The following is a 12280-nucleotide window of genomic DNA, read 5'->3' as shown; positions in this document are numbered from 1 at the left end:
TGCACATCCAATTCCCTTTTTTTCCATGTTGTTCAAGTGGAATTTTGGTCTCACAGTTCCTGTGCACAGGGGAAAAGGGAGCCTGCATTTTCCACTGCCCCCTGTTTATGTTCAGGAGATAATTTCTAAGTATGGGACACATTTAATGGTTGTAATTAGCTGATGGCAGTGCCAGGGAGCTTTCCTAGTGCAGAAACAAGATCAAAATACGATGGGCAGAGCTGTGCTTCAACGGGAAATGAAAACAACAGCCTCAAAATCGGCTCTGGAGATTAAACACACCTGTGGGCTCCTTGTGCCAACAGCCTGCATGGGGGAGGGAAATCCCAACCTTGACAGTGAAACCTGCCCAGCTCTTCAGTGGGATCCTCTGGAGAGGTGTCCCTGCTCCAGATACACCTCACCAGAACACTCCCAGCAGCTTTTTCTCTCTGCAGGGTGACTGTGTTTGAATGTGCACCATTGATGGCCTTTCCAAACAATACCCAAAATCCAGAAAGCCCTGGTTCAGAAAGAGGAGGCATGCAAGACTGGCAGGTGCTTTCAGGATGCATTCAAGGGCCATCACCCCTATGAAGGGGTTCAAGGTTGGACTTGATGATCTTAGAGGTCTTTTCCAACCTTCATGATTCCATGAGCTCTCTTTTCTCCTGGTTTCTTGGCTCTCCTCTGTCTCCCAAGGATGGTGAAAAGCCATTTCCAAGAAAGAGCTGTGCAACAGTGAGCCCAAGGCTGCAGCCCTGCCCTGGCATGCTCAGAGCAATGGTGCTGCCAAACGTGGTGGAGGAGTGACGTGAGAGTGCCAAAGGACAGACAAACTGACCTGAGTGCCCCATCCCTCACCCTGCTCTGCTGCAGCACCCTGGGAGGGCAAACTCTGAGAGCCCTCCAAGGGAAAATGGAAATGATGCTCTTTGAAAAGAGCACTTCCCAGAGTGCAGGATCTGTCTCGGTGGCTCAAAGCCATCCTCCTCCTCCTCCTCCTGCCTTTTACAATCATGGGATGCTGCATGTGCAAGCACCTTGTCACTGCCTCAATAAAAGCCTGCCTGCAGGTTCCCTCAGAGATAATTTCTTGTTTACACAGAAGACAGGAGATCTCAGCTGTCAGCACACACCTACTGAGCTTCTCTCACTGGGTCAGGTTGGACAGGGCTTGGAGCAACCTGGGGCAGTGGAAGGTGTCCCGGCCATGGCCAGAGGTGGAGTGAAATCATCTTTAGTGTCCCTTCCAACTCAAACCATTCTGGGGTTCTGTTACTTTTGATTTCCTGTATTGGAATTTTTCTGTCTTAGGGTGGATAGCAAAAGGCATGGGCAGGGACACCTTCCACTATCCCAGGTTGCTCCAAGCCCCATCCAACCTGATTTTGAACATTTCCAGGGATAGGATATCCACAGCTGCTCTGAGCAGCCTGTGCCAGGCCCTCACCACCCTAATCCCACAATTTTCCAATATGCCACCTTTTTCTAGCACAGATATTTTCACTGGGGACCTGCCATGGGGACTGCTGAGGAAGGAAAAAGAAAAAAAAGGAAGAGAAAAAAACCAAACCAGCAAACTATCCATCAACAGGACAATTCTTATACTCCTGGGTGTTTCAAGGACCCATCAAGGAGAAGAGAAAGCAGTAGCTGTTGAATTTATTGTTTTAGGCATTTCACCTTTAATCTTCCTCCAGGCAAAGGGCTATATAGAGATAAACCCCAACCTTTTTAGTAATATTATCATTTCACTGGCAGAAATATTTCTCACAAATCTAAAAGCCAAAAGATTATTTAGGTCACCCTGAGAATGGGTCCTAACCATGCATCATCCAATATATCAAGTCTTAAAGAATGTCTACTCAATATACTGAGTTTGGTTACAATCTATAATCTATTTTCAGATTCTTGCAGTGTTTGGTACCTTACAAGAGAAGCTCCAGGGTTTGGATGATGCTCTCCTTAGCAGGGGCTGAGCTTCCCTCTGCCCTGCTGCCCCATGGCCACAGAGTCCAGAAATAAACTGCCTTCCTGCCCAAAGCTGCCCTCACCCCAAAGGTATCAGAAAGATTATTTTCTAAGATTATCTTTTATATAAAACCCCAAAAAAAATCAGCCAACTTCCCTCCAAACCTCCCACATAGGTAGGACTGGGAGTCTTTGCCTCTTGTTGTCTGTGCTACCAGTCCAAACTTCACTGTGTTTATTTATCTCAGTGCTTTCCACTAACAGAGACTTGGCCCTTTGAACTAAAATATTCCCCAAGTTTTGCATTTTGATAGTAACTTATTTAAAAAGTCAATCAAGTTTTCATCCTGGGTTAGTCTGTGATTGTGGCCTGCATTTGGGGACATCAAGAACTCTCAGGGAAAATAACTAGAATGAAACCCAAGCCAAGCGATGCCCTCACAGGAGGGAAGGATGGGCTCCTCTTGACTGGGCATGACAGGGACCACAGCAGGGCAAGCTGAGGTCAAGGAGGTGACATTCAGTTCCCTCAGAGGGAGGATAATTTGGCAGAAGGCTCTGTAAAAGCCCTTAAAGACAGGCTGCTCCTCAATTAGGCAGAGACTCTGTATCTGCTGAAGAGCCTGCCAGTGGCACAGTGCAAGACAAAACCATCTGATTTGGGTTCTTTGTTCCTCACTCGTGTTTGAAAGGCAGGGGAGAGGCAAGGGGCTGTCTCTATCCCTTCTTGACTTTGATTTTCATCTCAAAAACCCCACAAATGCTGTCCATCTTCCCAGACTGCCAATGGCTGGAGCTATCAGAGAGCTTGGGGGACATCTCCTGTCAGTGCATGTGCTCTCATTAACACTAATGAGAGCTGTGTCCATGAGCAACAGGGACAGCCTCTTTGTCTGTGGAGGACTGGCTCTCACAGCAAGGAGCTTGGCTCAAACTTGACCTACAATTTTAATTGGGTTTTGAGGCCTGGCCCAGTGGTTGGCTCCCTGCTAGGAAGGCCAAAGAGAAGAGCACAGCAGCACATCCTCTGGCACTATCAGTGTTTCAGCATCATCAGCCAAGGCACCAACCCTCCCTCCATTTTGGTGGCTGTTCAGCATAAAAACTGACAGCAAGCTCTGGCATAAAAGGTGTCAAACATATTATACCATGTTTCCTGTCAGCAGCAAAAATGAGACATTTTCCTTATTGTTTGAGGCCTGTCCAACCACTTTGTGCCAGGTAGTACAAACATCTCATAATGCTGTCATCTATTGCTTGCATCATGCAAACAGTCAAGAGCCACAGTCTTGGGCTGGATACTCAAACACAACTTCAGACCCCAAGTGTCTATAATCTCAGCTGTAAGAGTAGCTCTAAAAATAAGCAGATGTAGCAAAGGAGAGGAGAAAGGAGATAAGCAATTCACACAGCAATGGCAGCAGGGTACAAAAAGCACCTCTGGGGAGGAGAGGGGCACAGGTGTGGTGGGGTGGGCTGCAGGGCAGTTGTTTTGGAGGCATCCAAAAGTCAGGACAGCTTCCCACCCACCACTGTGAGGAAGCGGGAGCAGAGGAAACACAGAGAGAAGATTCTGTACTTACCCATCACGCCACAGGAGAACAGGGTAGGTCCTTGACTCATCTTTGGAGTGTGCTGCAAACAACCAGAAAAACTATTCACTGCTCACAGACCCAACCTGGGCACCAAACACCATCCTCCAGCCTGGGCAAAGCCTTCCATGGCCCTGTTCCAGCAGGGACCAGGGCACAGACACAGCCACCTTTCCTCAAGGAAATCAACTTTAATTAAACTCTGTGCAGAGACCTTTTCAAGGCCTCAGCTTGCAGATCAAGGGTCCTGCAGCCAGCCCTTACCTCAGGGAAGAGCTGCAGTGAGGTCCCAAAACTCTGGAGGAACTAAAATGGGAGCTGCAGTTCAGTGGGAATCCTGGATTGGGCAAGAAAGGAGCAAAAGTGGTATCTTGAGCCTCATCCAAGCCCATAAAGGGACAAAGCAGCTATTTAGCTTTTTCAAGCATTTAATGTGTTTCTAAGGCAAGGTATCCTCATCTCAGCACTTCTGGGGAGTCTGCACTCGGATTATGCTGATTTGCACTAAAAATAGGGGGAAATGCCACTGCATGGGTACAACATAATCCTGGTTGCTTTTCACACTCTTTTTTTTTTCCCCCAAGAATTTTCCTCTTGACAGCATAAGAAGCACCATCAGACTTCTAAAAATGAGCATGGATGGGTTCACATGTAATAAATCAATATGTTACCCACAGCTGCATGCCATTCCAGCTATGCCTGCAAAAACACACTTTCATACTAATTGTTCTTTTATTATCCCTAAAAATATCCACGTTCTGGCTTCTGAAGTGTCTATCCTGGCAACACCATCCCATCTGACTGGGGCTTTACATCATCTGAGGGAAGCACCAGCACAGCCCCCACGTCCGTCTGCACTGCCATAATTGTGTTTTATCTGGCATTGGGCCACTGCACTCACACCTTCCCTCCTGATCCACATTTCACACGTTGCCTGCTCACATAAATATGGAATCTCACAATGGTTTGGATTGGAAAGGACTTAAAGACATCCAGGTCCACCTGGAAAGGGAACCTTCCATGTGTCCAGGTTGCTCCAAGCCCCATCCAAGCTGGCCTTGGACACTGTCAGGGATGGAGCAGCCACAGCTTCTCTGTGCCAGAATCTCCAGAGCATCATGAGAACTGGAGATATAATACTAATAATAATAATAATAATAATAATAATAATAATAATGTACCAAATTATGGCACGTGAGCAATCCAATAAAAGGCTCCCACTTCATATGCAGAATGCTGGAAATACTGAGTGTAGAGGGGCAGGGAGGCATGAAACAATACAGGGTGAGGATGTGGAGAAGGTAAATAAGGGTCAGTCACCTCTGGGGCATGTGCCACTCTTCTGGGTGAAGTGAGGATATCTCCATCTGTCAAGCCCCACCTTATGATCCATCAGCAGAATTAATCAGGAGGCAGAGAGGACAGGCAGCTGTCTCCAAGGAGCAGCCAAAGTGGAGCAGAGATGGAAGTGGGACAAGCCCCAGAGAAGGCAGGGGCTGTGCCAGTGCACATCTGTGTGCCAGCCCCAGAGAGCAGGCACTGCCTGCAAGGCAGGAAGGAGAGGAGCCTGACATATGTCCCATATTGAGTATAATTACCATTTTGTAAGAATTTTCATACCAAATTGGGAGCTGAACCAAAGGGGCCCACTGGCTGTTGGCAGCAGACACTGCCCCAGCGCTCAGACATTTATTTCCTTTGGGTTTCACTTTTTGGCCTTCTCCATGAAGTCAACAGAAAAACTCTTGCTTTCTTCAGTGGATCAGCCTTCTTGTGATTGTCTGCCCCAATTTAACAATCCAGGCAACCCAGCAATTCCCCTTGTGTACCCAGCACTGTCCCTGCACTCCTGACCCAGCCCCAGAGCTGTGGGAAGCACTGGGCAAACACATGGGGGCAAAGTTTTGTGTTACAGCTCTGCATCTCTACCACCAGACACCTGAGCACCCAGCCCTTTTCTGAGGAGTACAAGAAATTGCTCTCACCTGCCTCTCTGCAGCCAGCTCCCCCTCACCTGCCCCACACACTGCCCAGGGCACAGCTTGGCATTGAAAGCTCAGGCTTCCCCTTCCCACCCTGAGCAGCAGCCATGGGAGATGCTGCCTTCCCACAGGAGCTAACACTGCAGCAAGGGTATTTCTTAATGTATCAATACCCTTCCCAGATTTCACCCTTTTAAGGCAGTATTCTCCACTGCCTCTGGCTTGCTCACCTTCTCCTCTGCCTTTCCCTGCCAGGGCAGCCTGCCTTCACCCCAGCACAGTGTGCTCTCTGCCTGAGGAGCCCGGCTGGACAGCCTGTCACCCTCAGCAAACTCAGGCATTGCTATTTCTTTTATGTTCAGAATGCCCGTGTATGGCTCATCCTGCCAGATGCTTCCTGCACACACAGACTTTCAGAGCCTTTGGGCCAGTTTCTCCTCAGACCATGCCCATCTCTCCAGGAGAACAGGGGGGCAGATGGCCACAACCAGCAGTGTTCTGATGGCTCTCCACCACCCTGCACCTCCTCGTTTGCTCTGACCCTGCCTCCAGCCATGTTGCCCCTTGTTTTCCCCTACCACAGGTACACTGAGCCCTCACAGCATCCCTCAGTTTGTTTGCCACCTCTCATTTGCTTTATTTGCTGTTTCCTGCTCATTCAGCATGGTGGATTTGCACCTCTCCAGGCTCCCAGAGAAATTAAGTACCACAGCACTGCCCTTCACCATCTCCCACTTAATCCTGCTTCCCTCTTGCTCATCCTCCTATTAATGATCAGCATCTGTTCTCTGTCGGTGAAGCAAATTCTCACCTGTGTGATTCACAGCACTGAATTCATTTTTTTTGTGCTTTTTATCCCCTTTGGTGCTTACTGAAATCCACATATGCAAAAGCCACAGCACTCCAATCATTTACTAATCACCTGCTCTTTGGATATTAATGCACCTTTGTAGAAATCAGCACTACAAACCACCTAAAGACCCATCCCTGCAGGACAGAAAAGCTTTATTACAAAGCTACAGCACAGTTCTTGGCAGTGAAAGAGTTCTGAGAAGAGATTTCACAAAGCTTACCAGCTCAGTCCTGCATGTTACGGAGTCAGCACCTTTGTTTTCCCGAGTTTTGGTTAAGATCATCACCATGGTAATGCAGTCCTGCCTCCATCAGGGTCCAGGCAAAGGGTGCTGGCAGCTGGGGCTGGCAAAGCTCCTCTGTCAGTCCATGATCCCCCAGGAGAGGCTGGGCCCTGCCAGCTCCTCGGGGATGTGCAGGGACAGCCTCGGGGTGGGGAAAGCTCCCTGCACAAAGAGAGAGACAGGAACAGCTTTAGGGGGGTGGATGCACTGGGCAAGGGGCAAGCACTGCCTAAAAAACACCCTGATGGTGGTTATTTGAGGGGTGTGCTTATTTTAGGATCATAAATGTTGTGGATGTCCCTCTGCTCCCCACCAGCACAGGATGGGGCACTCACAGGAGCTGTTGGAAGCACACAAGGTACACAAGGTCATCCACAGGGACACAAGTATTGCAGCCAAATTAATAAAGTTTCCTCTGAATTGCAGTCAAATTAATGAAGTTTCCTCTGAATTCTCCATTTGAAGAGAGGACTGGCATCCCCCATACTGAAGATACAAAAGATTGAAAGAAGAGCTCATTAGAGCTCCAGGGTTGATCCCACAGAAACCCTTTGCCCCCAGACCAGCTGGGAGCAGATGTCCAACAGAAAAAGCCTCTCCAGCATCATTATGGCTGTGAAATCCCCTGGATTCACCTATCCCACCCAATCACTCCATGATTCCCAATCTATGGAGAGCCCTTTAGGGAGAAACACCAGGCAAAGAGTTTCCTGCAAGGGAGGAGGGACAGCTCCTTGCCCTGAATCCCTAAAAGCCACACCATGCCTCTTGATCTCCAACTATTTCTTAGGTAGCTTTAGGAAACTTGGACAACAAGGAGGCTCTTGAAATGAAAACTGCAAGCCAGCCCTGACCATGAGCCCTGCTGGCATCCTCCCCAGCAGATTTATTCCCTTGTAAAGCAGACAGATTGCAACTGAAATCTGATTACTGAAATCAGCATTTTCCCCAAATCACTCCCCTAATCCTGTTTCTCTATTTTGCTGCTTTGCTCGTTAATGCAAACAACCAAACTCACCATTTGCACAATCCAAAGAGCACAAAACACTGATCTGGTACCATCCTGTCAAAGCCAATTGTGATGTTTAAGGATGATGGATGAAAATATTCCAGTAGGTATTAACCGTTATGCTGAACTGATATGGCTGCTCTTCCGAGCTCCTGAATCATCCTGTCCATGTTTACTTGGATTAGAGCTTCCAGTGGTGTTAAGAGTAGCTCATTTAAAGGCCAGCTGGCTGGTAAAGAAAAATCACCTTCTATTATTTTATGAGGACAAAGTTCATCCAGAGTGCAAAGCCAAGATTGGGAATCAATACATTTTCTGAAGATTTACTGTTCCCAAGAGTACCTGGTCCAGTCTCCAGCTTTCTGTGGGCTATCAATGGAATCATAATTTACAGCTTACTGGTAACTTCATCATAAACCTCTAGGCAGCCCAGTGACCAAGTGAAAACTGTCAGATAGAAAAGTAAACATTTCAGAGTGTCAAAATGACACATAATTTGTGACCAGGGTTGGATGGGATACTGGGAAGGGATTCTTGGCTGTGAGGGTGGGCAGGCCCTGGCACAGGGTGCCCAGAGCAGCTGTGGCTGCCCCTGGATCCCTGGCAGTGCCCAAGGCCAGGCTGGATGGGGCTTGGAGCACCTGGGACAGTGGAAGGTGTTCCTGGCAGGGGGTGGAATGAGATGAATTTAAGGTGCATTCTGAACCACACCATCCTGTGACCCTGTGATTTCCATGTATGACAACCTCAGCTGTCCCTGACCCTGACACAGCCAGGAGTGCTGGCTGCAGTGACAAACTCTGTGCTGGGAAGACACTGGGGCACCGTTGGCACAAAGATCAAACAAGGGTTCAGAGCAGCATGAAAGCAGCCAAGCACCTTCACCAGGTATGATTTCTTCAGGAATAATTGCCCTTCCCTGAGGTGATGGTTAATGCTGCAGCAGCAGACTCGGGTACACACCCAGGCAGGAGCAGCAGCAAGTACAGGCAGAGGCTCCCTGCCCTGGCCAGCATGCAGCACACACCATCACACCTCCCTGCAATTAACACAGCCCTAATGACAGGCAACACAGCAAAGTGCTGCCAAGCTGGCAGCCACCACCACCCTCAACACTGGGGCTGAGGCACTTGCAGGTATCAGCAACTTCATCCCCTGCTTGGCTGGGTTTTGGAGCCATCCCCATGGAGAAACTGCAGTAACAAGGGAAACTTTCCAGTGAAATGTGATCTCTGGCTCCCCATCCTGCCTCCCAGGGCTCCTGACGCACGGCCCTGCCCTGTCACATCCTCTCCATGCAAACAAGTGCCATGGGACACAAGCTGCAGGGCCAGGATGGACCCTATTGATGCTGAGGAGGAAACCACTGGGTATTTATAGACTGCTACACACACACGGTAATAAAAAGATGCTCTGCAGGGACCATTAATTACTTTAAGAAATGTATTTCCTCATTTGCAATCAGATAAAGGAACTATCTTCATCATGATGTCAAGGTTAAGTTTAGACTCGAGCCACGGCCACTAGGATTGACAAAATCTCCTGAGCTTTATGAAAAGCCCCCAAGAAACTCTAGGGCACAGAAATCCCCACATTTTAGCAAACCCTGCTTTCTACATGGTTCAAAACACAGACCAAGGAGAAGCCTCATATGATCTTTGCAGTGGCAGAGGTGGGAAGAGGTTTCTCTCAGAGCTGCTTTCTCAACAGTATCACACCTGTGGAGTGTTTGCCTTGGAAAAAAATTAAGTGGAATGATCCAACTCTCATGCACAGGCGTGAAAGATAAATTCTGAGGAACAAACATGCTCCTTACAAGGCACAAGCACAGCCTTAGAGCTGCTCATGGGGGATAAACAGCCCTTCCCTGCAGGGGGGTCTCACACATGACCGGTAACACAGCAGGCTCCAAGCACCACTCAGAGCCATGCCCTGCTCACCTGCTACACTGAGCTGCATGGAAAACACCTCAGGATTCAGCAAACTGTCTGCCAGATGCTCTGCCACAGCTGGAGGGAGCCTGAGCAGTGACCAGTGCCACATCCCCATGCAAATGATGGAAAACTTCCCCACAGGAAGGGTTACCAAGCCTGGAGTGCCCATCCCTGGGGGGATTTAAAAGCCCTGGGATGTGGCACTCGGGGACATGGGTTAGTGGTGGCCTTGCCTGTGCTGGGGAAACAGCTGGGCTCCATGATCACAGAGGTGTTTTCCCACCCTACCAACTCCATGATCTCAGAATTGTTTTCCAGCCCTACCAGCTCCATGATTCCACGGTCTGACCCCCAGAATGCTCCTTGTTGAGATTGAGGATCAGCACCACACAGATTTCCACTTGCTGTGGGATCACCCCTCTGCACAGAACACATTCAACCCGTGTCCAGCTCAATAATCCATCTCCAGCCACACACACTGACATAAAACCTATTTACAGTGGAAAGGGCACAGGGAACAAGGAGCTGGAGCTGTGGTTTGCATACTGATACACCTCACAAGCAGAACAGTGAGAATTCTCTCAGAATATAAATCACCTGCCCCTGCTGAATTTTTAATGCTGATCAAAGTGAGGAATCCATGACCCAAGCAGGACCCCACTCCCCAGCCCTGCCCCAGCACCATTCCCTGTGCTGTGCTGGAAGAAAATGGCTGAGCAAGGAACCTCTGGGATTTCTGGAATTTATTCAATGCAGGTTAGACCCACATGTCTGAAGAACCAAAGCTAATCCTGTTGGATTTTCTGCTCTTTTCTGACCCAGAGATGGGCAACTAAGAGGTGTTTTAAAAAAATTTTATTCCTATTTCAGTCTCATGAGAAGGGTGAGACAGTACAGATGTTATAATTCATGCCATCACAATCAGAAGCTATTTTCTAATTACAATACACTATAAATGTACTCCTACTACAACTAAGTGTAAAATCCTACTACAATACAATTTTTATAATTCTATTTCTCTAAAGTATCTAAATCCTACTACAATACATCTTTTATAGTTCTATTTCTCTAAAGTATATAATATTGCCCACAAAGCCATCCTTTGAAACTTGTTTTTAGTTTAATTTTTCTCTTAATGTCTGTCCTATTCTATAGTATCTCTAAGTCAACATTTCTTATCTCAAAATTTACATACAAATATACACTATGTAAAATTTGTGTTGAATTTTTAAAATTTTCTACAGATCTATTTCTACATAATCCCTCTGGGCCAAACTCTGAGCACGATTCCAGGGCTCCAGCACCATCCCACCCTCAGCAGTGACACAGAAATTCCCTCCTCTATGCATACCTTGATTTCTCTGTGCAGTCAGACCAGACTGGTCATCCCCTCCCAAACCCTCCAGGAGGCTACAAAGGATTTGGGGCAAAGAGCCAAAACTGGTGACTGGAATTGAAAATTGTGGGGTATAAGGCTTTCTGCAAGCATAATGTGGCAATATTCACCCAAAATAAAAATCATGCCTATCTCCCCGTCCTTCCATTTCTTAGAAGTGATTTGGGCTACACTGAATCTCCTCATGGCACAGCCTGTCTCACCCTCAGGGCTTTGGACAATGCCAAGGAGTACATCTTCAATTTCTTGATTTATTGTCTTATGAATTTGGAAAAAATCCATGAAGTCTATCATTTGCATGTAGCTCAGTCAGGGTTTATTTCCTCACTCAGGCAATAATTTGTCTTCTGCAACAGGGCTGAGCAGGCTCAGCTCTGGGCAGTTTGTTCCCCTTGCTTGAGCCTATGCCATTAGGGATTATTGAGTTTATTTATGGGGTGAAAACCTCCAATAAATGTGAAAGATGCCATTCAGGGCCCGAGAAGAAATCTTTACACTCTGGAAATGCCCCATGGACTAGTCCTGAGCAAACAGGATCACGAGCCAGCGCATGCGGCTTTCAAAGGATGGAATTTCCACGGAGGCAGCGGCTTCAGGATTGTCCCCTGGGACTCTGTCAGGAGCAGAGAGCTGCCCCAGGATGCCCAGCCTAGGGAGGAGAAAGGCTGCAGCCCTGCCCCGAGCCTGCAGTCTGTTCCTCCTGCTCCACAGGGTGCTGGAAGGACAAACACCACCCAGGACATCACAGCTCTCACACTGCTCCACTCCTGCCTGGCAAAACCTCCTGCTGCCCCATGCTCCAGGCACTCAGAGGCTGCCAGCCAAAGGAAAGGAGCAAGGAAATGCCTTCCCCTGCCTCCTGCTTGCACCCAGACTAGGCTTCTCCAGGGCTAACAAGGCAAGGACACGCTTTAATTAGCAAGTAAAGGACTTGCCTGCATGTAACAGCAAAGGGGGAGCAGGGTGTGAGGTGAGGTCCTCCAAGGGTCTGCACAGCCTCAGGAACCATCATCACCTCAGTGCCTGTGAGGAACAGCTTCACACAAGAACACAGGATCTCACCTGCACAGCCCAGAGCTCACCTGTCCTGCCAGGGCATCCTGGATGGAGCCTGGATGGATAAAACCTTTAGGACTGAAGAACCCTCATGTGAAGCCCAACAAAATGATCACTTAGAACCTTCCAAAAATTGAAATTTCCTCCCTGAACTACAGCCACGCTAGGAAATCCATAGCCAGAAGGAGCTTGAGGTCTCCCAGGACATCACCCATCCCATGG

General features: G+C 48.2%; 1 protein-coding gene across 2 annotated transcripts in view; it reads right to left on the bottom strand.

Annotated features, from left to right (window-relative positions):
• Window positions 1-12280, bottom strand: part of FAM53B (family with sequence similarity 53 member B) — a 42066-nt gene that overhangs the window by 18134 nt on the left and 11652 nt on the right. For both annotated transcript variants that reach the window (XM_054277049.1, XM_054277048.1), the window contains exons 2-3: window positions 6601-6825; window positions 3537-3588 (exon numbers count right to left, since the gene is read on the bottom strand). In XM_054277049.1, coding sequence (XP_054133024.1) covers window positions 3537-3588; window positions 6601-6669 — 121 coding nt within the window. In that variant the 5' untranslated portion in view covers window positions 6670-6825. The remainder of the gene's footprint in view (window positions 1-3536; window positions 3589-6600; window positions 6826-12280) is intronic.

Source organism: Melozone crissalis, unplaced genomic scaffold, assembly GCF_028551555.1.
Source record: "Melozone crissalis strain CALT ecotype California unplaced genomic scaffold, PUWL_Pcris_2 ptg000019l_1, whole genome shotgun sequence".
NCBI lineage: Eukaryota > Metazoa > Chordata > Aves > Passeriformes > Passerellidae > Melozone > Melozone crissalis.
Note: the sequence above shows the minus strand (reverse complement) of the source record. Positions and strands in the feature narration are given on the sequence as shown.